The 27,955-nt window shown below is 32.7% G+C and overlaps 3 protein-coding genes across 6 annotated transcripts; all 3 read right to left on the reverse strand.

Moving 5' to 3' along the window:
• Positions 1 to 3,031: 3,031 nt before the first annotated feature.
• LOC137810597 (alpha-amylase 3, chloroplastic) lies at positions 3,032 to 10,332 on the reverse strand. 4 transcript variants are annotated; one of them, XR_016518429.1, is made up of 13 exons: positions 9,771 to 10,204; positions 9,124 to 9,254; positions 8,923 to 8,977; positions 8,707 to 8,829; positions 8,463 to 8,589; positions 7,970 to 8,319; positions 6,859 to 7,568; positions 6,351 to 6,540; positions 6,005 to 6,111; positions 5,010 to 5,275; positions 4,465 to 4,587; positions 4,166 to 4,333; positions 3,032 to 3,570 (listed from the first exon to the last, which is right to left on the reverse strand). XR_016518429.1 is itself a non-coding variant. In XM_068611951.2 (13 exons), the coding sequence occupies exons 3-13, from the start codon at positions 8,950 to 8,952 to the stop codon at positions 3,412 to 3,414; spliced, it is 2,337 nt and encodes a 778-aa protein (XP_068468052.1). In that variant the 5' UTR covers positions 8,953 to 8,977; positions 9,124 to 9,254; positions 10,236 to 10,332; the 3' UTR covers positions 3,032 to 3,411. The 4 variants fall into 4 exon arrangements, 2 of the variants coding, with proteins under 2 accessions (XP_068468052.1, XP_090154368.1); XM_068611951.2 differs by lacking the exon at positions 9,771 to 10,204 and adding an exon at positions 10,236 to 10,332 and having other exon boundaries at positions 5,026 to 5,275; XM_090298242.1 differs by having other exon boundaries at positions 5,026 to 5,275; positions 9,771 to 10,200.
• A 3,236-nt stretch (positions 10,333 to 13,568) lies between these two features.
• On the reverse strand, positions 13,569 to 16,931 carry LOC137810595 (hypersensitive-induced response protein-like protein 2). The gene is made up of 6 exons (XM_090297752.1): positions 16,792 to 16,931; positions 16,174 to 16,247; positions 15,003 to 15,074; positions 14,810 to 14,901; positions 14,638 to 14,732; positions 13,569 to 14,033 (listed from the first exon to the last, which is right to left on the reverse strand). Exons 1-6 carry the CDS (start codon positions 16,929 to 16,931, stop codon positions 13,667 to 13,669), a joined length of 840 nt encoding a protein of 279 aa, XP_090153878.1. The 3' UTR covers positions 13,569 to 13,666.
• Positions 16,932 to 23,380: 6,449 nt separating this feature from the next.
• LOC137810594 (serine/threonine-protein kinase PBL34) lies at positions 23,381 to 27,598 on the reverse strand. The gene is made up of 6 exons (XM_068611948.2): positions 26,839 to 27,598; positions 25,719 to 26,056; positions 25,490 to 25,625; positions 24,892 to 25,028; positions 24,697 to 24,820; positions 23,381 to 24,194 (listed from the first exon to the last, which is right to left on the reverse strand). The coding sequence occupies exons 1-6, from the start codon at positions 27,041 to 27,043 to the stop codon at positions 23,677 to 23,679; spliced, it is 1,458 nt and encodes a 485-aa protein (XP_068468049.1). The 5' UTR covers positions 27,044 to 27,598; the 3' UTR covers positions 23,381 to 23,676.
• Between the last annotated feature and the right edge of the window lie 357 nt (positions 27,599 to 27,955).

Genomic DNA, 27,955 nt, shown 5'->3' on the forward strand with positions numbered 1-27,955 from the left:
ACTGTGAAGAACTTGGGTTGCAGCATAACATAACTTGTCCCTATACACCTCAACACAACGGAGTTGCCGAGAGAAAGAATAGAACAATCATGGACATGGCGAGGAGCATTCTTAAAGTGAAAGGTATGCCAAATTATTTTTGGGCTGAGGCTGTAACATGTGTGGTATATTTGATAAACAGATCACCCACTCGAATGTTCCTAACACAACTCCGATTGAGGCATGGAGCGGATTCAAACCCAATGTGCAACACTTAAAGGTATTTAGGTCAATTACTTATGCTCATGTCCCCAAGGCAGCAAGATCGAAGTTGGATGATAAGGCAGTGAAGACCATTTTCATTGGATATAAGCATGGGGGATACAAACTGTACAATCCAATGACAAAGAAGGTGATTGTTAGTCGTGATGTTACATTTGTCGAAGATGAGGAATGGCAATGGAATGCAGCAGCTGAAATGGATTCGAAAAAACGATATATGTACAATTTTAACGATGATGTGGAAGATGAAGTTACTCTTGAAGCACCTACAATTCAACCTGAAGTTGTAATTCAACCTGAAGTTGCAACTCCAATTGCAACTATGATGGAGCAACCAAGAAGACAGCAGCGACAACCTGCACACCTTCAAGATTGCGAAGTAAATCTTGATGATGAAGTTGATGACAATGGAAATTTAGTTCACTTTGCTTTTCTTGCAGAATCAGAACTTGTGAGACTTGCAGATGTCATTCAACACCCCAAATGGCAAGAGGCTATGAATAAAGAATTGATGGCGATTGAGAAAAACAATATCATGACTCAAATTGGTTTTAATCTAAATATTCCAATTAAGATTTATGTTGACAATGTCTCTGCAATTAATCTTGCAGAGAATCCAGTTTTTCATGAAAGAAGTAAACACATTGATATTCGATATCACTTCCTGCGAGACTAAGTTGGGAAGAACGTGATCAAATTGGAATACTGCAGATCAGAAGATCAAATTGCAGATATTTTCACTAAGCCATTGAAGATCAATGCTTTCATCAAATTAAGAGATCTGTTGGGGCAACAGGTTGTTCCAAATCAGAATTAAGGGAGGATGTTGGTTATTAATTCAGATTTTATTATTATTTTGATTTTATTACCCTTAACCTATTTTACTGTTATTATTGCATTAATGGTCAGTTTAGAGGTTTGTTAGTATTTCTATTTTATAGCTTCCAGTAATTATAATTTTATTATATATATGATTGAGTAAATCAAAATATACAAGATTAGTTCATCAATTTTGCAATTTTGTGCAATTACCTTCAATTAGTTTCTACAACCTTTTGTCTTCTCTTATTTCCTTCCATTAGTTTCTACATCTTTTGATTTGTTCTTATACTTTTACACAAAGTTGAACTAAGTCATTTAAATCATTAAATCTTAAAAGTTCAACTCTATCTCTTATATCCATATTGAGACCACTTTGGAATCGAACTAAGGTTCTCCTAGGTTCTTTAATTCCAACCCTTAATATGAGTAACTCTCTTTTTTGTCTATATTCTTCTACACTTATGTCCGCACTTGTAAATGCTATACCCCTAAACCCTCTCACCTGATTCAAAAGCATATACAAATGCAACTACCAAAAATATAATGTTATCTTCTTACACTACAAGAAAATCATTGAATAGAAGAAACCAATTTTAGAGACAAAACATAATTAGTTGTTATAGTGACTAAATTAGTGGTAGCAAAAACCTTGGTAGCTAATTAAATACCAATTTAAAAACTATTTAACAATAATAGAAACTAATTGAAAAGTTAAAATTGTTTTAGTTTCTAAAATGGTCTCTAATTTAGTCACTATAATAACTAATTATTTTTTATTTCTAAAATTAGTTTTTATTTAATTATTTTCCTGTAGTGTTAAGAAGGCTATTTAGGGTCAAAACAAGCCTTAAAAGTATAGTAAAACAAAATTGATGAACATTTTTTGAGCTTAGATTTTCCAAAATCTTGTCAAATCAGCATTATATGCCAAAAATAGATGGATTTGTTGTTCTTATCATCTCACTATATGTATATATGTAGTGATCTTCTTGTAACAGGAAACAACTCAAGCCTTGTGGAAAAATTTAAGAAAAAACAATATTAGTGTTTAAGATGGAGATCTTGGTTTAATGATTTTTTATGAATGCAGGTGAGGATACCAAGAAAATGAGCAAAATCATATAATTCCTAGAAGCGTGATAAACAAAATGTCCTTACTCGTAAAAATATCTTTAATATCTTTATTTTGTATTTTTTTAGGCTTGTAATTAAAAGGTACTCTTGTAATTTTTAGGTATGTTAGTAGTTTGTAGAATAGTATTTAGTTACACTATTTCAAAACCCAAATAAGAGGAAATGTGCTACCCAAATAAGACTATTTTTTTCGATAAATATTCATGTCTTGTTTCTTATAAGACAACTTTAATATATTGAATTTGAGAGATATTACTCAGCACTTGTGTGTGAAGCTTTTCTTATCTTAATTCTTAAGAATAATTTAGGATCTTATCTTAAAAGAAACATGGGGACTTTTTTTTATAAATCTCCTCCCGAGTCTTCTCATCTCTTTCCTTTTGTTTTCTCATTCCTTTCATCCATTATCTTTCTTCGTTTTGTTCTATTGTTCATATCTTGTTTTTTTTTTTCTTTAATTCAAGTTATGACTGAAATCATTGACTCAAATAAACATGACATCATCGCTTGAGGAGAATAAAGTTTTGGTTTAATTGGTAGAACGAGAAAATAGACTACACATATTTTATAAACATGAATTGATTGTTTCATGAATCTTATAATCACTTGTCTGAAAATAAGAAGTGTTAAATATTGACTTTATATATTGCACGTGAATTTCTATTTCTATTTCAGCTTCTCAAATAATTTTATAGTCAATTATTGACACTTCTACTTAAGAAGTCAGTCAGTTAATTACAACATTTAGTTGAGGAGCAAAATCTCAGTTTTGCATTAACATTTCAATTATTATAAATTTAAAAAGTTCTTAATAAATAAATAAAACAAGTTCTTTGCTTTCAACTGAATACCCCTTTTTCCCTATCTTATTTTTCTACCATAATTTCAACACACATGAGCCTGCATTTGGCTGAAATTTACCCTATGCAGTTTTCTCAGCAGTGTAGCTGATGTGGCCATAACTACAAGCCTATAAATACCTTAAGCAACAACTTGGCACAACTCACTTCAATAGAAGCCGGCCATACCACCGTTCAAATACAAGAACAACCTATGCATGGTGGAGAATGTCCAAGGGAATATACATGTATCCATATCTACATATATACATATATATACATATATATATGTGTGTTTGTGTGTGTATTCATATAGATGTATATAAAGTATTACTTAGTAATGATTATATTATGGTTATGATGCTTCCCAAATCTCATAGTGTTTTCCCTCAATAGCTAATGACCATTTCAGGGAGCCACTTGGTGGCTCAAAATGTCCTGGTCCGATCTTCATAGCAACTTTTTCATCAATGATGGCTGCATAAACATCCCTTTCTGCTTTGCTAATTTGAACCTAAAGCAAGAAAGTTTCAAAGTTAGAACTCCAACGATATAAACATCCGTGTTTCAACGGATTATGGAAGACTAGAATGCATGTCAAATGTGGACTTTGATGCAAAATCTACAGTAATAGTGTGTTTGTTCTATGTCTCGGGTGTGATTTTAAGAAGCTAATAGTGGTATTGTAGGTTTTACATCCTAAACACACTAAAAGTAGCTTCAACTTCAAGAATAACATGCATCTAATGATAGAATGGAAATTTTCCAAACAAGCTATAAGTCAATTTGCCAAGAATATCACATTTTGAAAAAGACAAAACGTGAAGAAAATACACTTGCATGTGTACTAGTTTCCATATGAAACAATCAAGAGAATGTAATCACTATCTTGCGTTTCAATCTCCACCAGTGTATGCACATTATGGAATGTAATTTGTCATTCTGCATTATGATTTTTGAGTAATTGGTTTCACTCTCTTATTGTATGTAGAGAACCAACATTATTTTGCTTTTATATGATAAGAAAATAACTTTATTCTTATTCTTCCACCCTGAAAATGTTTACACAATACTAGATTCGGAACACAGGACAAAATTGCGATACTTACTGTACTCCTGCAGTGGATCCCGTTCCTCCTTCTGAGAGATATCAGACTTGCTATTTCAGTTTTGTAGCGAGAGAAAATATGGTCATAAAAGATTGATGGGGTTCCAGGGTGAGTAAGAATGTAAGCATATCCTATCATTTCTTTTCCACTGGGAAATCTCCAATGACCCTGCAAAATTAGGTTAATCATAATCAGCCTTTTCTGTATGAAATGGTGGGCGATAAATGTTTTCATCGAAATTAAACCTAGTTAAAGTGTCAAGATGCATCATGATAAATTTATAATGAGGAAGTTCAAACCTGAGTAGAACCAGTGTCATGGTTCTCTATAAAGGTAACAGCCCGAGAAGGCCACCATCCAATAACACCTGGAGGATTTCCGTTCTCATCTGACAATCGCCAATATTCACATTTTTCCAGTGCCTGTATTGAGAAAGAATTTAACATTTCATGGTTAAATAAGTTATAGTAAGCACATCAGTGTTTTCTTACAAGAAGTACAGGTTTTAGTTGAAAATAATTTATGAGGCTAATGTAAGGATGTTTATATCATTACAGTTGCATTCATTTCTCATATAGCAGAAGATATGTGATGTTATGACAGGGCCAGAGTTATAAATGAGGATTTGGTATCGCAAAAGAAGTATTAGAGAATTTTTTATGTATGCATTTGATTTCATTACAATTAAAAAAATCTCAAGAAACCCAACACTATACTATCTTTACTCACCCAGAAAATGTAAACAAACTCCATCAAATAAATGAAACTAGCTTGATTCAAAATCCGTTTGACCTTGTTCAATTGAAAATGCAAACTTGAACAAATGCTGTGAAAATAAATGTACCATAGTTAATGCTTACAGCGTGAAGAATCCCTTTTGTTGTAACATCAAATGCACCAGAGGTACCTTTAGTGGCATTGATCCAGTCAACTATCCTTTGCCTATGAGCATCTTGATTATAATCAGTTTCATCATTTCTATAACTGAGGGAATCCCAGTACTCTCCCACAGCAAAATAAGGTTCACTTGCCTCTATGTAGTCCTTTACATAACCACCCCAAAATCCTCTGACAAAGTCAAGCCTCCATCCATCATATCCAATTTCTTTCCTGAAGGTCACATACAGGATTAGAGAAGTAAACAATTGTACAAGACACTATAGTCAGCTATCATCACACCATAAAGCTCATGAGAGTTCCATTTGAATATTTGAACATTTCCATGTGCAGACACGTTTTCAATAAAGCCTAAAGTGGCAGCCTTGACCTGAGGAAAACATGTTACAAGGGTTTTGCATACAATGAGTCTTAAATATACGCCTAGCACAGAACACATGATAAATTTTGTCCAGTATCTACTGAATAGATAAGCTATGGCCTACACAAACTAGGGACTGGCATCCTGTATTGCCAGGAGATGCCATAACTTCCTGTACACATAATGGGTGATGATAATAAACCAGCTTGGTCTTAAACAGCTATAACTTTTTCTAGCATCAAAATGTCAATGCACACTTATAAATTCCGTACACGAGACACAAATATTTAATGTTAGTCATTTTTGGTAGTTGCCAAGTCAAGTACAGTACAACTGACAGCCAGAATAAAGTCTGAAACATAAAGCTTCAAACATGAAAGTTTACAAATATTTTAGACGGTTTAATCTCAATTCTCTTGGACAGAATGTCTTAGCTCTCCACAGCATAACCATCTTAGCAACAAAACCATTAGTCTAAATAATTAGAACCAATGATCTAGTCACAAACTGGTTGGCACTTTCCTGACCACAATTTTTTTGTTAATGATATAAGCTGAAGAAATGAGTCTAAAAATATCAACCTCAACCAGCATAACCATTCTTTGAGATCTTTTCTCACAAACTCCTGCGAATGATCAATGTTTGGAGCAGCATGAAAACTATCTCCACTACTCGTGTTGCCCCTACCCTGTATGTTAGATAGGATATTCAATATTTTTTCAGGTTGACCCAGAAAGTAAAAGTATAATAGTTTTAAAATTACCAATGGAACATAGTAGAAAAGGATGAACTTGAACCCTAAATATCAACTGTTAGAGAAAAAGTAGAGAACTTTTATCTATCTTGTTTTGCTTTACTTTAGGACTACTGTTATTAGTTCAAAGAACAAGAAAACAGAGCAATTATCCAAAACCTTCATAAACAAACCTGAAAATGTGGATCATCTGAAACAACTGCACGATCATCCCAGTCAAGACAGCCTCCAAATATGTTCCAAACACCATTCTTATTCTGATAATGTGCACAGCGGTGATTTAAAACAGCATCTCCTAGAACTTTGATCCCAACTTCATGAAATCTTTTCACCAAATCTTTGAGTTCATCTATGTTTCCATATCTGATATTTATTTCAAAAAGAAAAATTGTAACCATTTACATGAGAAAGTTCCTTTTCCTGAAAATGTTATGAATGCAATCTATCCTTTGAGATTACCTTTTATTTCCAGTGTGTTATATAATCAACAGCTAAAAATATACCGTCCCCTACTCTAGCTAAGGAGTGATCATAATATTTGAAAATCTTGCATATGTCATATGCTGTTGAATGTAACTGTCTAACAGGAGTAATTTTCCTAACACTAACCTTCCATCAAATTATTATGAGAAGATTCACGTCAACTACAGTAAAAGAATTAGACTGCATCTAATCAAGTACCTGGAATTTAAATTATATAAATCCTTCGGCATGTATCCTTCAGGTGAAACAGACTCTGTAGGTGGTGGTAACCAGACCACAGTGAAACCAATTGATGCTAGTTCAGAAGCTATCTCTTTAAGCTTCATGTACCATCTTCCAGATACATTAGATTCCCAGTTAAACCCTTGGCATAATATTTCATGCCCTGTGCCTGTCCCTGAGCATATTTTTGGCTCCAGGGACAGTGCCTCTGATTCCACTGAAGCCTCTGGTACAACAATAGTTGTCTCAGGTTCCACATTGGTTGCTTCCGGTTTTGCAGTAGTTGGCTTAGAGAAACTTGGAATGGAGCTTCTGAATATATTATAGGCTTCAGCAGCCAGCCTTTCAATTTCTTCAAAAATGCTTTGTTGCACCTTTTTAGATTTCTTCTTTTGATTCTTATCAGAGGAATTGTCTGAGACCAAATTTCTCATTTCATAGGCCACTGTATCAGTAAATGCAAAGAAAGAATTCTCCTGACTAGGCTTTTCAATCTGCACTCCTTCTGACAGATCATCTTTGCTGCTACTATTAAGCAATTTGATAGGACTTGAGAGAGGAACATAAAAGTCATTTCCCAAGTACTTGAACCAAGTATCTTTATTTTGCTTGAGTACAAAAACAAATCCTGAAAATTCTTCTTCTAAAGTGATTTGTGCTGAAGATCCTTTTCCATCAGGGCTTGGCTGCGAAAAGGGAAGAACAAGTGATGAGTGTCTATATCATCTTTGTTGATGGAATGTTTGATATTAGAGGTGTCTATATCATAAAACACAAAGATAGGCATTGACTACAATATTGTACCTGTATATCCTAACCAAAACAAGATAACCAAAAGAGAGAGGGGGAAGGGTGGTGCTAGCACATAAAAACCTTTCAGAAGAATTGTTGCGTGAATACCATGCATTCGTAATCTAAAATTCTAAATGCATTAGAGAAGACATAAAAATCATCAATATTTGTAGAATAAAATAGGAGGAAGAAGGTACACATGACCTGGTTTCTATTAAGCATGAATAACATTTAATTACTCAAGAAGTTATAAAACATAAAAGAGAATAAAAGGACAGATTAGTGAGTTTTGTACCCATAATGGAGTTCTCAAAGCTCTCTCTTTAAATGGTACTGTGCCTGGTGGATAAGGAGAACGAGGAACTTCCCACCTTTTTGTATCATTCCTACAAACTCCCCAGTGAAGCACAACATCTCCAGGAAGATCAGTTTCAACATATAAAATGTCCTTCACTGCCCCAGACTCAAAGCATTTCTTGGTGGAGACAGTGACAGAGTTACTAATTAAAACCTTCTTTGTTACATACACTTCCTCATAGAAACCGTCTGGTTGATTGCTTTCTCGTTCTGGAACTCTGGATTCACTGCTTTCATTTTCGTCAGCTTTTGACTTGGAGAAGATTTTAGATATTTGCCCCAAATTCCCTGTGATAGAAGAAATATTATCACAAACCTTTGACTGTTTATCACATGATTATGATTTATTGACACTCCTAGAGCATTATGAGAAACAAAATAGACTTTTTTACAAAAGCAAATGAACTAGTGTGCTAACGATTTGGAAAAACCTGGCCAAAAATCAAAGCCTCTTTTAGGTTCAATTATACTTGTATCTGAATCTGCCCTAATGTAGTCGACCAAAGAAACCACGAAATCTCTACTTTTGTTTTTGTACCAATCTCCAGTTTCCTCATCCTGAATCAACAACAGGTACACCCAATTGGGAAGCAGAGAGAAAAGTTCAGTCAAAGGATTCTTAGAATCAATGCCTTCTTTTTTAGCATTATCAAGTGGCAATTGTTAGAAATAAACCTTGAGAACAAAATGAATTGCTGAAATTCCAAATTTGGCTTTAAGATCAATCCTGATTTCAGGAAGCGTATCTCCTTCTGCAGATAAGGCTGACTTCTTCAAAGGGGTCTCTATTGCATAGTCCTGAAAGATTATTCACTTCCAACTTAAACTTTCTGCATGGCAATATGAACATGTGCCATATTGATCATGACAACTCATAAAGCTTTTTTCTACCTTTATAGGAACAGATCCAGGGGGTATCATATCAAGAGGAGGTTGATCCCATTCCCTGGAGGATCAAGCTTACGTTATCATTATACATAAAACTAGTTGGATTGTTAATATTAAGATCTACAATGATATCAATTAAAAAATAAGAAGGAAGCTCAAAGTCAAATTCGAAGAGAATTCAGCATGTTGTTTAACATGGTGCACCTTCCAACATCATCAACATGGGTAACTCCCCAGTGAAGAATCCATTTTCCAGGTAGACTGCAGCGCACCGTAAGCTCCCAATCCTTCAAATCTTTTCCGTGATCTAATCTCACAAAAATCTTTCCCACCGCCTATATCATTTCATCGCAAAAAACCCCATCAATGCCAAACACCAAAACGAGTTTAATTGCGTAAACACATAACAAAACAAAATCAAAATCAAAACACCTTTTTTGTCTCCCATACATGGTAATTCCCTTTTAAGCCCCCACCACACCACACCCCACCCCCAAGAAAAAACGAAGATTTCAATGACAAAATTGATCAAGCTGGTCCAAAAGTGTCAAAATAATAAAAATCAAAACTTTTTTCCTTTTGTCTATTCCCCAGCACTTTGTCATGAAACCAAACAAGATGATATATCTATGTATATTATTCTGGGTAAACGCAGGATATTCCCCAGCTACGACCTAAACAAATCAGAGGAGATAATAGAATCTACTTAAGGAGTTCGCATATTCCAACATATGTTATTTTATTCACATTGACCTGAGTTCAACCTAGGACTTCTTGCTTAAGACACAAGATTATGTATCAGCCATGTCACTTATATCCAAACATATATAATGGAAAGGAAAAGTTGAGACCGTTTGGGTTCGGTCGATTTCGAAAGTGTGGGTGATGGTCTGAGGGCATTGAAGGGGATGGAGGGTAGGTGTGTCTGCAAGTGAAACTGCATGCACGGGAGAGAGAGTCCTACGAGGTTGGTGGAAGATGACAGATGCATCATTGAGATTAGAGGAGCACGTGGGAAGAAAGAAGGGTCTCAGAGGGATTGGTTTATGGCTATGAAATGAAGGTTTTCTGGAGCAAAGGTGTAAGAGAGGTTCTGATGCAACGGTAGACATGGTTGGTTTGCTTTGCAAGCAAATGGGAAGAAGAAGAAGAAGAAGTAGAAGAAGATGAAGAAAGGAAGGAAGGTGGTTGCATTGGCCTTTAATAACTTTGCCGTTCGACCCTTTTGATGTGTCCAACTAACTTACAAAAGAGTTGATCAAAAATATCCCTTTTGATTTGTTCTCTCCACGCCATTGGATAGAAAATTTTCTTACCAAGAAATCCCAGAATTGTAGCGTTTATGCTCCGGATCTTGTGTGATCCCAATCCACACCTAGGCCTATTTTCTCAGCTTCATCCTATTTGTATTCTGTGATTTCTTTACGTTAATTTTTTTTATTTATTTCTAAAACTAATATTTTAAACTCTATCCATGTATTTCTTAAAATTGAAGGAAAATTGTAGAGCATTTTTAGTTATGGAGGAGCTGCTTGAAAAATTTAGTTACTGAAGTCACATGCTGGAAACAACCTCAATTCCCTTATACATTTTACCACATAACCACTAGTGTATATTATCCAGAAAATCTTTATCATTATCCTATTACGTAGCTACAACTAAATTTGTTACTATTAATATGTCATTACAATTACCTAATTACTTACCTGACATAAGTTATGCTTGAAAGACGTTATTTTATTGTGAAGAAGTTGTGTTAGGAAAATGTATTCAAAATAAAGTGGTCTTTCATCAACATTATTTATGTGTGAGTGGAAAAATGGTGTTTAAACGGCAAATGGTGTTCCACTTGCATGGTTGATTTGGAAGAAGAGAATTGGGAGAAGTAATTAAACTCTGACGTGAAACCAACGAACCACATGATGGAATGTTAACATCACCACATATTATATATTCTAAGTTGTAATCATAGGGCATAAGACACACCACTTTCTTGAATTTCTCACACACCGTTCTTTTCCTTTGCTTCTTCTTCTTCTTCTTCTCTTCCATTGAAGCGTCCATTGAAATTTAATCACTGCTATGAGCTCCTTGTTACCTCTCCCTTCTCGTTTCTCATTATTTTTTCTTCTGACAATAATCTTATATTCTTTTCTATTTCATTCTTCTTAATTGTTGCAAACGTAAATGGAAAATACCTACATATCTATAAGGGTTTTTGATTATGATGGGATTATTTTTTTTACTTTTTATCAAAATGGGTTTCGTTTAAAAAAAATTACAAATTTAGGCAAGTCGTGTCAATTCGACACGACTTCATATGCACAAATCATTCCAATTTGACATGACAGAGTCATGTCATACTGAAGTCGTGCCAACACGACTTCTGCCACGTCATATTGAAGTTGTGTCAACTTGGCACGACTTCTACCACGTCATATTTTTTTTTAATTTTATTGTTTATATATTGGGTAGTAAGTTATTTAATGTTAAAAATTAATTTGATACATAACTTTCTAAGAGTGTTACTTTTAAGGAACAAAAAAATTGGATAATCGTGTATGGATCATGTCTCGCGCCATTAAATATCAAAAAATTTGCATACATGAGACATTAAATATCAAAATATACTTTTTGGCTAGTGGGAAACCATGTCTGGCGGCAATGTCCTCAGGAGTTAATTGCTCAAAGTTTGAATAAGTTGATTATTCAAACATGATCCATACACGATTATCCAATTTTTTGTTCCTTAAAACTAACACTCTTAGAAAATTATGTATCAAATTAATTTTTAACATTACATAACTTACTACCCAATATATAAACAATAAAATAAAATGAAAAATGACACGGTAGAAGTCGTGTCAAGTTGGCACGACTTCAGAATGACAGAGTCGTGTCTAATTGTGACGATTTGTGCATATGAAGTCGTGCCAATTCGGCACGACTTGCCTAAATTTGTAATTGTTTTTAAACGGACCCCATTTTGGTAAAAATAAAACAAAAATAACCTCATGATGATCAAAATCCCTATTTATAATATAAATACAATATTCTCTTCTATGTAATAAGGAAATTATTTAAATTAGTGGAATATTTTTTTAAATAATACTGCATCGTAAGGTAAACTTCAAGAAATATAAAAAAAATGACAATAAAGTAAAATGAGAGAAAGACAAATATTTGGTGTAATAAAGAAATATTTTGTCGTTTAAATGAAATTTGAAAATATACAAATATGTATTATTTAACTGGACAAAAACATAAATAACCTAAATCTAAGAAAAGGTTAAATTTAACGTGAGAATAATTTAATTTTAAAATATAAATAGATGAGATTTATCGCGGAAATCAATTTCAATATAAAAATTATAAATAATTAAATTTGAGATTTGAGGAAAGAGAAGAAAAAAAAATCCCAGTATAAGTTAATTTTCTAATATAATAATAATAATAATAATAATATTATTATTATTATGAGAAGTTTAGCTAGATGGACAAATGATCAAACCGGACTAAAAAAATTGGACCAAGATAACTCAATCCATTTAACAGTTTCACTTACCGTATGCATTTGTTTTTTATATTTTCATTTAATAACATATAAAAAAAATATTTTAAGAATCAAAACAACTACTTAAAACTATATTATAATAATACAAAATAACGATTTATATATTAAATGAAATTATCATGTGATTATATATTTAAATATATCACTGCCCTAACATATCTAAGATAAATTTAGAGTGCAAAAAAAAAATCTACATTGACAACAAATAGCAATCACCTTAAATAGAATTTTTGAAATATTTGTTACAAAATAAGCTTACCATTAATTAAATGATATATTTTCTTATCGAAAATATAATATCTCACTAAAATCATCTCAAAAACTAAATACTCTAATCAAATTTATCAATAAAAAATACAAAAATAAAAGTCAATCTACAAATATAGTACTTAATTATAACACATTTTCACCTTTTCTTCTCTGAAACTTGACAAATTTATATTATAAATTTGAGTTTTTTTTTTTAAATGAAGACATTTTTATTATATTCAATATTTGCTTATTTATTTTAAAATTTAAAAGTGTATAATTTTTTTGTATGTTAATATATTTATTTTTCTAAAAGTTCGGCTGCTTTTTCTTTGTTTACAAATTAAAACAAATTTCCACTTTTTCTACACGGTCAATGTTGATTTTTATATGATGAAATTGAAATTTTTTTTATCAACAATAAAAAAATCAATAAATGTGAATCATTTGATTCAACCGATATAAAAAAAAAAAAAAACTCAACCCAACTTACTTAAGTGGACTTTGAGATCCAACCTAAAAGAACAAACTCATAGAAAAAAAATCAACAAATTATTATCATACAGACCAGAGGGTCAAAACACCAGTCAGAAAAGGAGGAGAGCGTAGCATGAGACTTGGCAGTGACTCACGTCAAACCTTTAATTGAACCAAGGCAAAAACTTTTAAAACATCAGTCACGCTCCTATTAAAGATTACATTGTTCTTATACTTTCACAACTCGCTTACCACTATAATCCAAACCGCTCCGCATACATCGTCGTAAGCATTTTTGAGTCTGAGTCTTACGAATTCGTTTAACACGAAGTATAACACAAAGCTTTATTTTTCAGAATTTGAATTAAACGACAAGAGGAAAAATATCCAAAGAACTGTAAAGTGCTACACACAAAATTGATCTAGCTAGTGGTAACAGGTGAGTCTTCAAGAATTTGTTGCATTTCCTTGAAGAAGACCGTTTCTGATCTGTGAAGCAACATCTTGAACAGCACCAGGTCCATGTGGAATGAAAACAGCATTGGATTTGGAGGATGCACCAATTTCCTTCATTGTGTCAAAGTATTGGGTTATGAGAACCATAATATCCATGATATCCTTTGATGTTGTCCCAGGCACATTCTCAGAGAAAGCCAACACACAGTCCCTCAACCCATCTACTATGGCTTGCCTCTGACGAGCAACTCCAAGACCTGCCAGGTACTTTGACTCTGCATCCCCTTCTGCTCGCTTTATCTGTAATATCTTCTCTGCTTCTGCTTTATCACTTGAAGCCACCCTCAATCTTGCAGCTTTTTTTTTATGGTAAAACAACCATGTAAAGGGTTATCAGGAAAACATAAACACTGCACCATACAACTTTTTCTTCAAACAACATGAAACTTTGACTAAGATGTCTGTAATGTAATTATATGAAAGGTTGTGTATTTAAGGTGGTACCAACAAGTGTAATGATGGTAATGACATCAGGAATTTGGGAAGTTTGTTATAGTGAAATATGAATCTGTTGGCTCCATGAAAAGTCAAGGCCTTTCTCTAATTAGTATCTATAACACTCAGCTACTTTATAAGCTAATACAACTTAGTTATATAATGATAGAATTCTATTCAGGTTTAGATAACTGAGTTTCTTAAACATGTTGTCAGAAGCTTCATTTCTAATCAAATAATTGTGGAAGAAAACTTTGTTGAAAGAGACAAGACCAACTTTTGATGATTGTCTTGATGATTCTGGCTTTCTGCTAAAAGATACTTTTGGTTCATACCAATAAAAATAACTAATGACAAAGAATTGAAACATCAGAAGGAACATTTATTTTGTTTGAAAGCATGAAAGGGAAATATGAATGATTATGTAACTGAAACAAACAAATTAAGAAGACATAGAAAACGTATCAGCATTGATCTCATTCATGGCTCTCTTCACGCGCTCATCTGGCTCAATATCCACAATGAGAGTCTGAACTATTTCGTACCCATAAGCTGACATAGCCTGGTAGGAAGTAAAAGCAAAGATTATGAATGTGCTACTCCATTCTTAATTTAAAACATAAAATAAAAGGGTATAACCTTTTCTAGTTCTTCCTCAACCGCTCTTGCGATTTCGTTCTTCTGCTCAAAAGCAGCATCTAGTTCCATCTTTGGAACACTGGATCTGATAACTGAAGTATTAACAGGAGTAAATAAGTTTCAATCTGAAGATGCACACAAAAGTAATATCTTCCAATTAGTTTCACAACGCAAGCACTAAAATAATAGGCACCATCAAAGACATAAGACTGTATCTGTGCTCTGGTATTGCTGAGTTTGTAGTAAGCATCTGCTGCCTTCACATCTGCTCATTCTATTCTATTATAAGGATTGAGGTTTGTTGTAATATTTGCACTTAAAAAACAATAAATTTATTTTTAAATATTTTGTATCAATTCTTCATTTATAATATTTAATTATTTTATTGTATCATGTTTGTAATTATAATTATTATTACTCAATACGAATTATGTGTTTAGTTTTATTATAAACCGAAAAATTTCCTATCATGTTTAATGATAATTTGTTAAGTTATTAAAATATCATATATTCTCACTTTCTTTCAATATTTGAATTAAAAAAAAATAGTAAATTTATTTTAAAATAGTTTTACATCAATTACTTTTTTAGAGTATTTAATTGTTTTGTATAGTACTTTTTCAATTATTATTATTATTCATTTAGAAATTGAGTGCTTGATTTTAATTAGATACTATAAAATTATAAAATGGTAATTGTGGTATGTTCCGATATTTAAATTTAAAAAACAAACATTTTAAAACATTTCGCATCAATTACTCTTTTACAATATTTAATTATTATATTGTATTTTTTAATTATTATTATTATTATTATTCATTTATGAATTTCTGTTTGATTTTATTGGAAACTGAAAATGTTTAGTGTAGTGTTAAATAATAATTTGTTAAATTTATTCACTCTCTCTTAATAGTTGATATCCATTAAAGTAAAGTTAACAATATTATAGATTTATGATAAATGTTTTCTTCTATATATTTCAAACCCAAGTTAATAGTAGTTTTTAAGTCATAAAAATAAAATTGAATATAATGATATAAAAAACATATTATTAATGATCAAACAATTTCTAAACAATAAAATTATCGCAATACATTTTACTGTTTAAAATTTTTATTATTATTATTATTATTATTTATATTATTTTAAAATTATATAAAAGTAAATTTGTATATATATTATACATGGTATTTGTTATTATTTTAAATCCTTCTATTTTTATCAAACCAAATTTATATAATTCCGTGCGTGGCAAGGGTAAAAATACTATAGTACACACATATATAACACGCTTTCTCCAGCTGCATTGGGTTTTAACTTTTATTAGGCCTTTTGCTTTTCCAGGAATTGTTGGTGAAGAATACATGCATGCTCTTTTTTCTTATGGTGGCATGATTTAGATTCAATGATTCGAATTTCTGAACCATACTCCACAACCCTAAATTGCCAGAGTTTAAAACGGTCATAGTTCTTTGAAAACAAAAAACTAAAATGATTTTTAAAGGCTTTTAACAGTAAAATAAATTTAACTCCATTTTTTTGACAAGATGGCCACACTGAATGTCTTTAAAAAATATATAAAAGATTAAGTTGAGATTTTTGGATAAAAATTCAAAATGAAAATAAAATAAAGTACTAAAAGTAAAATTTAATCTAAATTTTCGATTTTGATTGTCAATTATATATTGCTCCTTCGATACTGTTAAAACTTTAGAGAGCCTAGCCTTTTCCTTTTTTTTTTTGGGCTTTAGGCCAGTTGGGCTTTTCCTTTTCTGTTTTTTTTTTGTTTTATACAGTGCACCCCTTTCCTTTTTACACCTCATGTATTATATAAACTCTTTTTAGGGTTTTTAGTATTTTAATTTTTCAGATTAATAAAATACTCTTTTCTCTCCTTCTCTCACACCGTGTTTCATCTCTTCTCTGTTTCTTCATACCTCGTTGTTTTCTTTCTCTTTGATCTTTGCAAATGTTGCAATTACATCAAAGCACTCTTTTGATTTATCTCTATTATGGTATCAGAGCTCTTCTTTGAGCTCTGTTGCGCGCACTCTGTCTTCGTTCTCTCAAGATTCTCTTCTGTTCCTTTTTTCACGTTTTGTGCATTCACCCTGCTTTGCATCTTCTTGATTCTTTCTAACGATTGTTTGATAGTTTTATTTTTACAGTTCGTATTTTTTGCACGCAAATGGCTTACGAGAATAGTGACGGGAGCGAAAGCCCTAATTCTAATCAGAACAAGAATCCCTTACAAGGCGAGAATTCTATTCATAGTTTCTTATACCTGCATCCCAGTGAAAATAATCCTGCTACACCCCTTGTGTCACCCGTTCTTGATTCCACAAATTACCACTCTTGGAGTCGCTCGATTCTCACGGCTTTGAGCGCAAAGAATAAAGTCAAGTTTGTCAATGGTGCTGCTCCCCAACCTTCTGAAACCGATTCTTCTTTCTCATCATGGACGAGATGCAACAACATGGTGGCGTCGTGGCTTGTACACTCGGTCTCTGTTCATATACGTCAAAGCATCATATGGATGGACAAGGCACTGGACGTATGGAATGACCTCAAGGCCCGTTTCTCACAAGGCAATTTATCCCGTATCTCTGATCTTCAAATGGAAGCTTCTTCACTCAATCAAGGTGACCTTTCTGTTACCGATTACTTCACTAAACTCAGGATTATTTGGGATGAATTAGATAATTTTAGGCCTGATCCTATATGCTCTTGTAATGAGCCTTCTGTTATTATCCAAAGAAAAAGAGAGGATCAAGCAATGCAATTTTTACGTGGCCTTAATGACCAATACAATAATATAAAAGCACATATTCTGCTCATGGAACCTGTCCCTGCTATTACCAAAAAAATTTCTCTTGTTATCCAACAAGAACGCCAGTTTAATAATAGTGTTCTTGTAGCTAATGTCAAAAATGTTACCCCTGTTACCTCTGTTAACCACACCAGTACCAATACCATTACTTGTTCTTTTTGTGGAAAAAGTTGGGTCACGGTGAGAGTGTTTGTTTTAAGAAAAACGGTTTTCCTAACCAAGATAATAGAGGCTCAAAGTTTGGTAGTAATAAAAGGGTTTGTACTTACTGCAACAAAATTGGTCATACCGTTGATGTCTGTTACAAGAAACATGGATACCCTCCCGGGTATAGGTCTCAGTATGGTAAGTCTTCTCAATCCAACAACGTCTCCACTACCATTCAAGAAGAAAATTTTGGAAATCAAGACCAAAACAAGCAGAATAATGGAGGAGATTTTTGCATCACTCAGCATCAATATCAAATTCTTTCGGAACTTCTGAAAAATGTTAACAGTTCCAACAATCATGTCGAAGTCAACCAGGTTGGTTCCCTCTCTACTGATCATCAAGGTCAGAATTTGGTTGTCACAGGTAATATCCAGAAACTCAAAAATTCCAATTTTAATGAATATACTTGGATTTTGTATTCTGGTGCGACTGATCACGTTTGTTTTTCTTTATCAAATTTTACATCATATAAAAATATCAAACCCATTACCATTAGGCTTCCCAATGGAAATTTTGTTATTGCTTCCTGTTCTGGCACAGTTTTCTTCAATAAAAATCTTATTCTTGAAAATGTTTTGTATGCACTAGATTTCTCTTTCAACTTAATATCCATTTGTCAATTGACTGCATCACTTATATGTGAACTTATTTTTTCTTCCACTGAGGTCTGATACAGAATTCCAGAACCAAAGACAAGATTGGTACAGTTGATCTTGTAGCTGGACTACATGTCTTCAATAAAACTGATGGCAGGATTATGAGTTGCACTACAAAATCAAGCAACATTTGGCACCTCAGAATGGGTCACCCCTCGGATGAAAGGTTAAAAATTCTACAAACATACTATCCTAATATGCATATTGATAAGAACTATGTTTGTGATACTTGTCACCTAGCCAAACAAAAGAAACTTTCTTTCTTTCCTAGCAATACTAAAACTGTTCAACCTTTTGAATTACTTCATATTGATATCTGGGGACCCTGTTCTCTTGTTTCCATGCTTGGTTATAAGTTCTTTCTTACCATAGTTGATGATTTTACTAGATACACTTGGGTTTTTCCCATGCACAACAAATCTGAAGTCAGGGCTAGTGTTGTTAATTTTATTGCTTATGCTGAAAATCATTTTTCTACTAAGGTCAAAATCATTCGAACTGATAATGGTGTTGAATTCTCTATGCATGAATTTTTTGCTTTAAAAGGTATTATACATCAAACCACTTGTATTGAAACACCTGAGCAAAATGATATTGTTGAAAGAAAACATCTACATCTCTTAAACGTCACACGTGCCTTGCTTTTTCAATCTAATCTTCCTGTTGTTTTTTGGTGTTTTGTTGTACAACATGCTACCTTTCTTATTAATTGTATGCCTACTCCGCTGCTTAATAATGCTACGCCTTATGAGAGATTGCATAAAAAGCTTTGTGATATTTCTTCCCTTCGTGTTTTTGGATGTCTGTGTTATTCTTCAACTATTATTGCTCACAGAAAAAAACTGGACAGTCGCGCTGCTCCGGGCGTTTTCCTTGGTTTCAAACCAAACACAAAAGGTTTTTTTTTGTTTCTAAACCTTAAAAATCACAAGATAGATTTGTCAAGAAATGTTATTTTTTATAAGAACTCTTTTCCTTATCATTCAAATCATATTCAAAATAATGACTCTAATAGTCTTTCTTTACCCATTCCTCAACACTATGCCCAGACTCATGATGATATTCATATGCAAACTGAAAATGTTATTGATAATACTACTGATGATGTTTTTGAGACTGACACTAATTTTGAGCAAAGTGAGCAAATAGAGCAAAATGAGACAGCAACAGTACCTCCTAGAAGATCTACCCGCAGTAGAAGACCCCTCATTTATCTTCAAGACTTTGATGTACCAAACATCAACAACAGTGTTGTAAGTACCAAACACTCAATCCATTCCTTTTTAAATTATAATTCTATATCGAAGCTCTTCAAAAATACAATACTGTCAATATCTTCTACTGAGGAACCTCACAACTATGAGGAAGCTGTCCAACATCCACTTTGGATCCGTGCTATGAAGGAAGAACTAAAAGCACTTCAAGATAATGGGACATGGTCCCTGACTACTCTTTGAATTGGTAAATCAGCAATTGGGTGTAGATGGGTTTATAAGATCAAGCATCACGCAGATGGTTCCATTGAGCGTTATAAAGCCCGATTGGTAGCAAAAGGTTACAACCAAATTGAAGGACTGGACTTCTTAGACACCTTTGCTCCTATAGCAAAGTTGACTACCCTACGTCTACTTCTAGCTCTAGCTGCAGCCCAGAATTGGACACTCAAACAACTTGATGTGAACAATGCTTTCCTACATGGGGACTTAGATGAAGAAGTTTATATGCATTTGCCTCAAGACTTTCACACTTCTTCCCCCAACCTGGTCTGCCGCCTAAGGAAGTCACTCTATGGTCTAAAACAAGTAGGTAGACAATGGTATGTCAAACTCTCAAATTTCTTACTTTCACACAATTATAAAATTTCCACTGCTGACCACTCTTTGTTTTTGAAACATGATGGCAAACACACCACGACACTCTTGGTCTATGTGGATGACATTGTTCTCACTGGGAATAATCCCATGGAGATATCTGCTATCACTAATCTGTTACACAATTTCTTTCACATTAAAAACCTTGGTGATTTGACTTATTTTTTGGGAATTGAAATTGCTCGCAATGCCACTGGTATCTACTTAAGTCAGCGCAAATATGTTTTAGATCTGCTCAAAGAAGTAAAGAAAAATCAAATTCAAAATGAAAATAAAATAAAGTACTAAAAGTAAAATTTAATCTAAAATTTCGATTTTGATTGTCAATTATATATTGCTCCTTCGATACTGTTAAAACTTTAGAGAGCCTAGCCTTTTTGTTTTTTTGGCTTTAGGCTTTTCCTTTTCTGGCTTTTCTGTTTTATACAGTGCGTCCCTTTCCTTTTTACACCTCATGTATATAAACTCTTTTTAGGGTTTTTAGTATTTTAATTTTTCAGATTAATAAAATACTCTTTTCTCTCCTTCTCTCACACCGTGCTTCATCTCTTCTCTGTTTCTTCATACCTAGCTGTTTTATTTCTCTTTCATCTCTGTTTTTTTTTTATCAGCCTTTCACTATAAATGTTGCAATTACATCAAAGCACTCTTTTGATTTATCTGTTAGATACTTTTTATAAAATGCAAATTTAAATAATTCAACTGTTGCATTTCGTATTCAAAATTAGATTATGCTACAAAAATTGCATGCAATTTTGAAATTATTTAAAAATGTATTACATTACTTAATTTTGACTTACCGTGTGATATTCATTAATATCTTTTTTTTTTAATTTTTTGTCATTTATATATAATTATGATTTTATATTAAAATTTAAATAAAATATATTAATTAAATCAAAATAGTATTTATATATTTGTATTTTTTATTATTATTTATAAATAATTATGTTTAATATTAAAAATTAAATAAAAGATGCCAACTAAACAAAATAATAAAAAGAGATAAAAACTATATCTTTTAAGAGATGAAGATATAAAAATAAAAATTGTTTGAATGTTTTCACGTCTCATAAGTTGTTTCACATTTATAAGTTGTTTCACGTTTAATGTTTCGTTGACAAACTACTCCATGTTTAAAATTTAAAATTGATAAGTGTTTTGTATGAAGTATATTAGTTTTTTTTAAAAAAAATAGTTTTTAATTAAATATAAGAATAACTAGTTATTTAGTAAATATTTAAAAAAAATAAAAAATGATGGAAATATCCAAAAAACCATCTCTCCACCTCTCATTCAATTCAAAACAGTCTCTCAACGTATATCAAATGTTTCAGAAAAAATAGAAAATAACGCAATGCCTCATAATAATAAAATAAAATCATAAAATCAAATATTGATATAAGAATAAAATAGAAAAATAATGAAAAGTAGAAGAGAATCCTCTTTATATATAAATATATGAAAATTTTAAATTAACCTATGATCATTCATTAACTCCACTACTCTAATTTATTGAATGTGTAATTTAACTAAATTTGCATAATTTTCCTGTCTAAAATCTAATTAAAATAAATGAAATATATTACTTCATTCATTACAATTATTTTATATAAATAGTAAATAAAATAAAATATATTTTTACAAAAATATGCACCGAAATAAATATTGTATAAAATTGGAAGAATAAGAAATCAGAGTTTTGGGGTTAGAAGGCAAAATGTAAAATTTAAAATGTACCTCAATTCTTACATTGCTCACATATTAATACTAAATCTTAGTATTAGTAATACACATTATAAAATTAATGGTTCACGAACAGAAAAAATGCACATGTTACCGTTTTTGTCAAACCAAGAGTCATTTCTTTAAACTTTATATGCCTTATTCTTCCTCCATCCATACTTTCTTCTCCCAATTCTAATAATAAGAAGCATCAAATCACTAATTATACTTTAAATAGTATAATCTAAAATATAATTCTAAAACTATATTTTAAATTACGTAATGCAAAAATATAATTTATAATTTTGAACTATAAAATCTAAAATTTAAATTTTAAAAGTAATGGAGGTGGATGAATAAAAGCCCACCTGGTATATGAACAAAAATTGCAATATGTTTTTTCCAGTCCATTTTATAAAAATCAAATCAGAAGTTGTGTGATTCTTTAATAATCGATCTAGAGTATATTTTTAACTCAATCATTAATAAAAATTTATTATATGGTAGAGTCTATCATGTGAATATTTTTTGAATGCATAACTCTTTCCATGTATAATTTATAAATACATTACAATGAAAGAATTAAAGTAAATAAAAACATATGATAAAGTAAGAGTATGTTCTAATAATATTAAGGTAATAATTTTTAAAAAAATATATGGAAATTTGAAATAAATTCAATGCTATAAATCAAAGTAACGAATATTTCTTAAGAATCAGAAAAAGCAATTTTAGGCAGAACTGGAACCTGTTTTAAACTGTGTCAATCTAAATAGAAAAGTACCAACACATCATTAACAAGTAGTGCTGCTATTGCTACTAAAATTTTCAACACTTACATGTCCCCAAGATAATTAATTATTCACTATTCATAAAATATTTTTAATAAGTAATTCAAAAACTAATACTTTCGGAACATTCCTTTAGGACCCTACATAAAAGTATATTATCCTACACTTGAACCCCACACAGTATAATCTTTGGAGACAAAAATGATAAGAATGAACTGCGCCAATCATCAATATATAAACATTGAAATTTGAATTTTTACTACAAGGTGCTATAAAGTGCTATAAAGTATAACCTGCTGCCTATAAGCTATAAATAAAATAGGGAACCGGATCATATCAGAACAGATTACTACTACAAATTAACCAATAAAGCTTCTTTCTCATCATTTTATAAACGAAAGACAGTGATTAATTTAAGGAGCTGCAGGGTTTGATATCACAAGCAAATCCTATATAAATCAGGAGATAACATTTTCCGATCACAAATGTGAAAAACAAAATAAAATAAGGATGAGGATTTCATAATTTTCAATATTTTCAAACAACCTGATGAAAATATTGAATAACAATTTGACAGAAGAGATAGTAGCTCAATAAGCTTCATTTGCTCCCAACCAGACATTCTTTCAAGCGAAAGCCATAACATAATATCATAAAGCAACATGCTTCTTTTTCTTTCAACATCTCCATGAACAGATGCTTTGACAGAAGGTACATCTACAAGGAAAACCTAAGAAATGACATAAAAGGTGAAAGGGAAAAAAGAGAATTTTCACCAGCTCTACTACGCTTTGCCATTGGGTTTTGGTGATGGTTGAGGAAACCGATGATGATAAGGAGATGCATAGGTACCATTTGGTATAGAAAGACTCCTTTGCTGGTGCCCATTGCGGGTGAGCAATGCTCCTTGTGTTCGCCCGTTTCGTGTGTTCGGGCTCGCTCCAATGCGGTCAGCTTGCATTGTCTGGTAATAATATGAAGAGCTTGCCATGTCCTTGAGATTTGGCAAAGGCTTTAAAGCTTCTACAACTTCACTCATCAGAGGCCTGGCTTTTGGATCTCTACAAAGGCAGTGAGCAGCCAGTTGGGCAGCTTTCTGAGCACCTTTCACCGAAAAGTGGCCTTCCAAACGAGGGTCTATCAACTTGTAGAACCTTCTCTTCTCTCCTAGATGTGGCCGAGCCCATTCCACAAGGTTATGCTCACCATTGGGTCTGTGTTTGTCCATGGATCTTCTGCCAGTCAACATCTCAAGTAGCACCACTCCGAAACTGTACACATCACTTTTTGATGTAAGATGACCTGCCATACCAGTAAATCTTATTAGAATTTAAGCAATTAGATATAGATATTTGATGGATTGCGTTTAAATGCATTTGGAAAAAACATAACTGAAACTTATCAACCGAATATAAATAAACTCCAATTTTTATAAGTCATAAAACACTATGAAAACACAACTGAAGATATATAAACCCAGGGAAAATATAGACAGATCAACTAATTTACTATCTCAATCATAAATTTGTCTTGAGTGGAAAACAAATAATATCAGAGATAAAAGAGCTTAATACATTCCAAACAGTTAAATAGTCCCACGGGGAATTATGTTTGAAATGTTTTGTTCAGAATTTTGTTAAAAGTAATAAAAAAAAAACTAATTACTTAGGAGATGAAAATGCCCTACAAAATAAAGTCAGAAAGAAATACCATCAACGCCTAAGAATTCGTGACTTTATAGATATAATGATAAATAACAACTAAAACATTCAGATTTGGACGTGCTATATCAAACAAAAGTTACCTGTCATGACATATTCTGGAGCTGCATAGCCATAGGTTCCCATCACTCGAGTAGACACATGGGTTTTATCACCTTCTGGGCCATCTTTGGCAAGACCAAAGTCTGAGAGCTTGGCATTGTACTCCTGAATTTGTACAATGTTAGACAAACAAAAAGCGGAAAACATGTAATCTTAATTTAGTTTTTGGCACTTACTGCATCTAATAGTATATTTGATGTTTTAAAATCCCTATATATCACTGGTCGATCGGCTTCTTCATGAAGAAAAGCAAGACCCTTTGCAGCTCCTAGGGCAATTTTCATCCTAATGGACCATGGAAGAGGCAGGGATCCTACATATGACATAATTTCAACTTGAGAACATAAATAAAAAAGGGACACAATCCAAATGTAAAATATACAACAGTAATCCTGAGTTACAGTTTTAACCCTGATATAGAAAACTATTAACTCCATTATATTACAAGTGAGATATTCAAAGAAACAAAAGCTGTTAATGGAATCATTATAATGGTATAGATTAGATTCATGCATTATTCTAAATAGGCAGATCACTATAGTGGTATAGTAGGAGTATTATATTATGTAACCCCTTTTCCCTTGTGCGTCGGGATCTCCATGCAAAACTAACAAAGTTTATAACCTGCCTTCTGTGGCTAGGGAACCATGCTTCACGAGAGAAATACAGCAGGGTTCAGTTTTTGATGTTATCAAAATTTCAAGGTGCAGTAGTGGTCTGACTATTATTCTCAAAGAAGAAACTAAACTAACTACATAGAAAAGGGTAACTTACTCCTAAACAAGTGATTTTCTAGGCTACCCCGAGGCATGAACTCGTACACTAGCAACCTTTGATCACCTTCAATGCAGTAACCCACAAGTTTAACAAGGTTTGGATGAACTAGGTCACCAAGAAAATTTACTTCAGCCTGTCACGTGATCCAAACGAGAATGATCATTAGAAATGTAGAATTGAGTAGATAATAATAGAAGAAAATCAATAGTTTTTAAAATATACAAACCAGCCACTCTTTATGACCCTGGAGCCCATCATGGTTGAGGGTTTTTACAGCAACAGTAAGCCCTGTGCCAGGTTTCACTGGAGCAGTTCCATTTTCTTCAATCCAACCCTTGAAAACACAACCAAACCCACCTTCACCAAGAAAACTTTCAGGCCGAAAATTTCTGGTAGCTAACTTAAGATCATTGAAAGGGAACTTTCGCAGCCTGGAAGCAATTTTAAGCTCCTCTTCAAGTTTGGAAGTGGATGAATTGCTTTCTGCAATACTAGTGGTTGTAGAAGAGACTGCTGGAGCCGTTGGTTGGTCTCTACTAGTATCATTAGTTGATTTACTTTCAGCTAATGGGAAGCCACCGGAGAGAGAATTTTTTTAAACAGAGTATTAGGAAAAGTATTAAAAACTAAAAATAGCATTATGCACTATAGGTTTTATAATAGATACAATAGTCGGAATTAAACACAACCTCTAGTAATTTACCTTTCAAGCATATATTTGAAATTCAGTTGTGCCCAAAAGGTAAATGGGAGTAACTTCCTTCTTTATATCTAATCTCAAGTTCATATGATAGTAATTGCCTAGCACAACCGAAGTCAAATTTGACACTTATGTATTTCCTAGCCAGTCTAAAATTTAAATTTTTTCACTGGCTTCTCACTGTGAACTGGAAGACCACATGGTGGTGTGTGTGGTAAAGGAAACATTCTATTGATAAAGCTTACATATGCATTGTCAAATCTCTTAGGATTAAGAAGGTAATTCACTGCAGTTCTGGATAAACAGGAATAAAAAACTCAATTACATTTCAATTTCAACTTTGTTTTGCTGCAGCCCCCAAACAGCAGCCATGGCACTCGCAATCTTTTGTGTATCATTTGACATTATTTAGCATGGTAACTTTCAACCAAATAGCAAACAAAATGGGTAAACAAGCCTGCATTGGGTGCTCAGGAAAGAATTCTCAAACCCCAAGACAAACTAACCACTAAAAACAAAAAACGGGGAAAGCTTATGCACAAACAAAATCATATGAAAGCACATTCCCATAGATGGAACATCCAAGCACATCATCACACAAAGACAACAACAGTACCAACTCTTGCAAGGAAACAGTAATGATTACCATAATGAGTACTGGTGCCACTGCCACTGACAGAGGTATCGACCTTGGATCTTGAGGAAATGCAGCTGCCAATAAACCTCAGCCTAAGCCAACAACCAGACCCAGCCCCTTCCACTTCCTCATCCCCTTTCTTCTTCTTCCTCCCCTTTGATTTGCACACATCCCAAGGCTCCACCACCTTACCATTCTCAGCACCCAAGCCCATCTCTGCAAGTTCCTAGACAACCAAACCCAGATATCCTCAATTCAGAATACCACCTCCTCCTACCCTCCCACGAGCGCAGATGGCAAATTCCCAAGTAATACCTAAAGATCACAACTTTACAACCCAACAACCCTTGAAACCGAGTAACCCACAAGACCCAGAAATAAAAACCGAAAAGGGGAAAAGTAACAGATCACATTAAGAAGTGAAAATACCCAAAACAAAAAGGAAAGAAGAAAACTTGAAGGGTAGATGGATTGGGTATTGGGAAATAAAAAGTGAAGTGAGGAGAGTGGGGGCAGAAAGAACAGAGTGAACAGCACCTGGCTGAACTCAGTAATCTCCGCTTAAACATACATAACTGATATGGGTCCTCCTCTGCAACATTCGCACCAGCACACACAACATGCTCAACAAAAATTTATGATTTTTCTTTTACATTAAAATTATTAATAACATTTAATAGAGTTTCTTAAATTTAAATATTTGGATAATACTGAGCTAGCAGTTACGAATTACTATGCTAACTCCGTAACGCTCTCTCTCCTTGCTTTCTTGCTATCTCATGAAAATGTGATTTTTGCATATTTTAATTAAATTAAATTTTGTTATTGTGATGATAAATATTATTCTTACAAGAATAAAAAAAAAAGGAGATTTATGTAATGGAAGAGAATATATAAAAAGAGAGTTTGTAACTGTTGAAGAAGAGAGGAAGAAGTTTGCGCTGCCAACAAAGTGGGACCCACTGTGAGGATGACGTGGCTGTCCTCACTAGAAAAAGCCAAACCCAACCTCGCGTCAGCTTTACTGTTTCAGAAGTAACATTTATCATGTGTTTTTTTAATATTTCATAATAGGTAGTATTTGCTATAAAAAAAAAAGAGTGATATATAAATACCACTTTAATAT

Source organism: Phaseolus vulgaris, chromosome 2 (genome assembly GCF_051622355.1).
Source record: "Phaseolus vulgaris cultivar YP4 chromosome 2, ASM5162235v1, whole genome shotgun sequence".
NCBI classification, from domain to species: domain Eukaryota; kingdom Viridiplantae; phylum Streptophyta; class Magnoliopsida; order Fabales; family Fabaceae; genus Phaseolus; species Phaseolus vulgaris.

Coding starts and splice junctions, on each gene's coding strand:
- LOC137810597 (XM_090298242.1), bottom strand. CDS start 10,031: ATGTCTACCGTTGCATCAGAACCTCTCTTACACCTTTGCTCCAGAAAA. Junction 9,255..9,770: donor AAATCGACCGAACCCAAACG/GTCTCAACTTTT, acceptor GAAATGATATAG/GCGGTGGGAAAGATTTTTGT. Junction 7,569..7,969: donor CTTTGAGAACTCCATTATGG/GTACAAAACTCA, acceptor CCCTTTTCGCAG/CCAAGCCCTGATGGAAAAGG.
- LOC137810595 (XM_090297752.1), bottom strand. CDS start 16,931: ATGCAAAGCAGGGTGAATGCACAAAACGTGAAAAAAGGAACAGAAGAG. Junction 15,075..16,173: donor TAAGAAAAAAGAGCATGCAT/GTATTCTTCACC, acceptor TAGAATGAGCAG/ATGTGAAGGCAGCAGATGCT. Junction 14,902..15,002: donor ACAGTCTTATGTCTTTGATG/GTGCCTATTATT, acceptor TTAATACTTCAG/TTATCAGATCCAGTGTTCCA.
- LOC137810594 (XM_068611948.2), bottom strand. CDS start 27,043: ATGGGCTTGGGTGCTGAGAATGGTAAGGTGGTGGAGCCTTGGGATGTG. Junction 26,057..26,838: donor TGGCACCAGTACTCATTATG/GTAATCATTACT, acceptor GCTTCCCATTAG/CTGAAAGTAAATCAACTAAT. Junction 25,029..25,489: donor AGAAAATCACTTGTTTAGGA/GTAAGTTACCCT, acceptor TGTCATATGTAG/GATCCCTGCCTCTTCCATGG.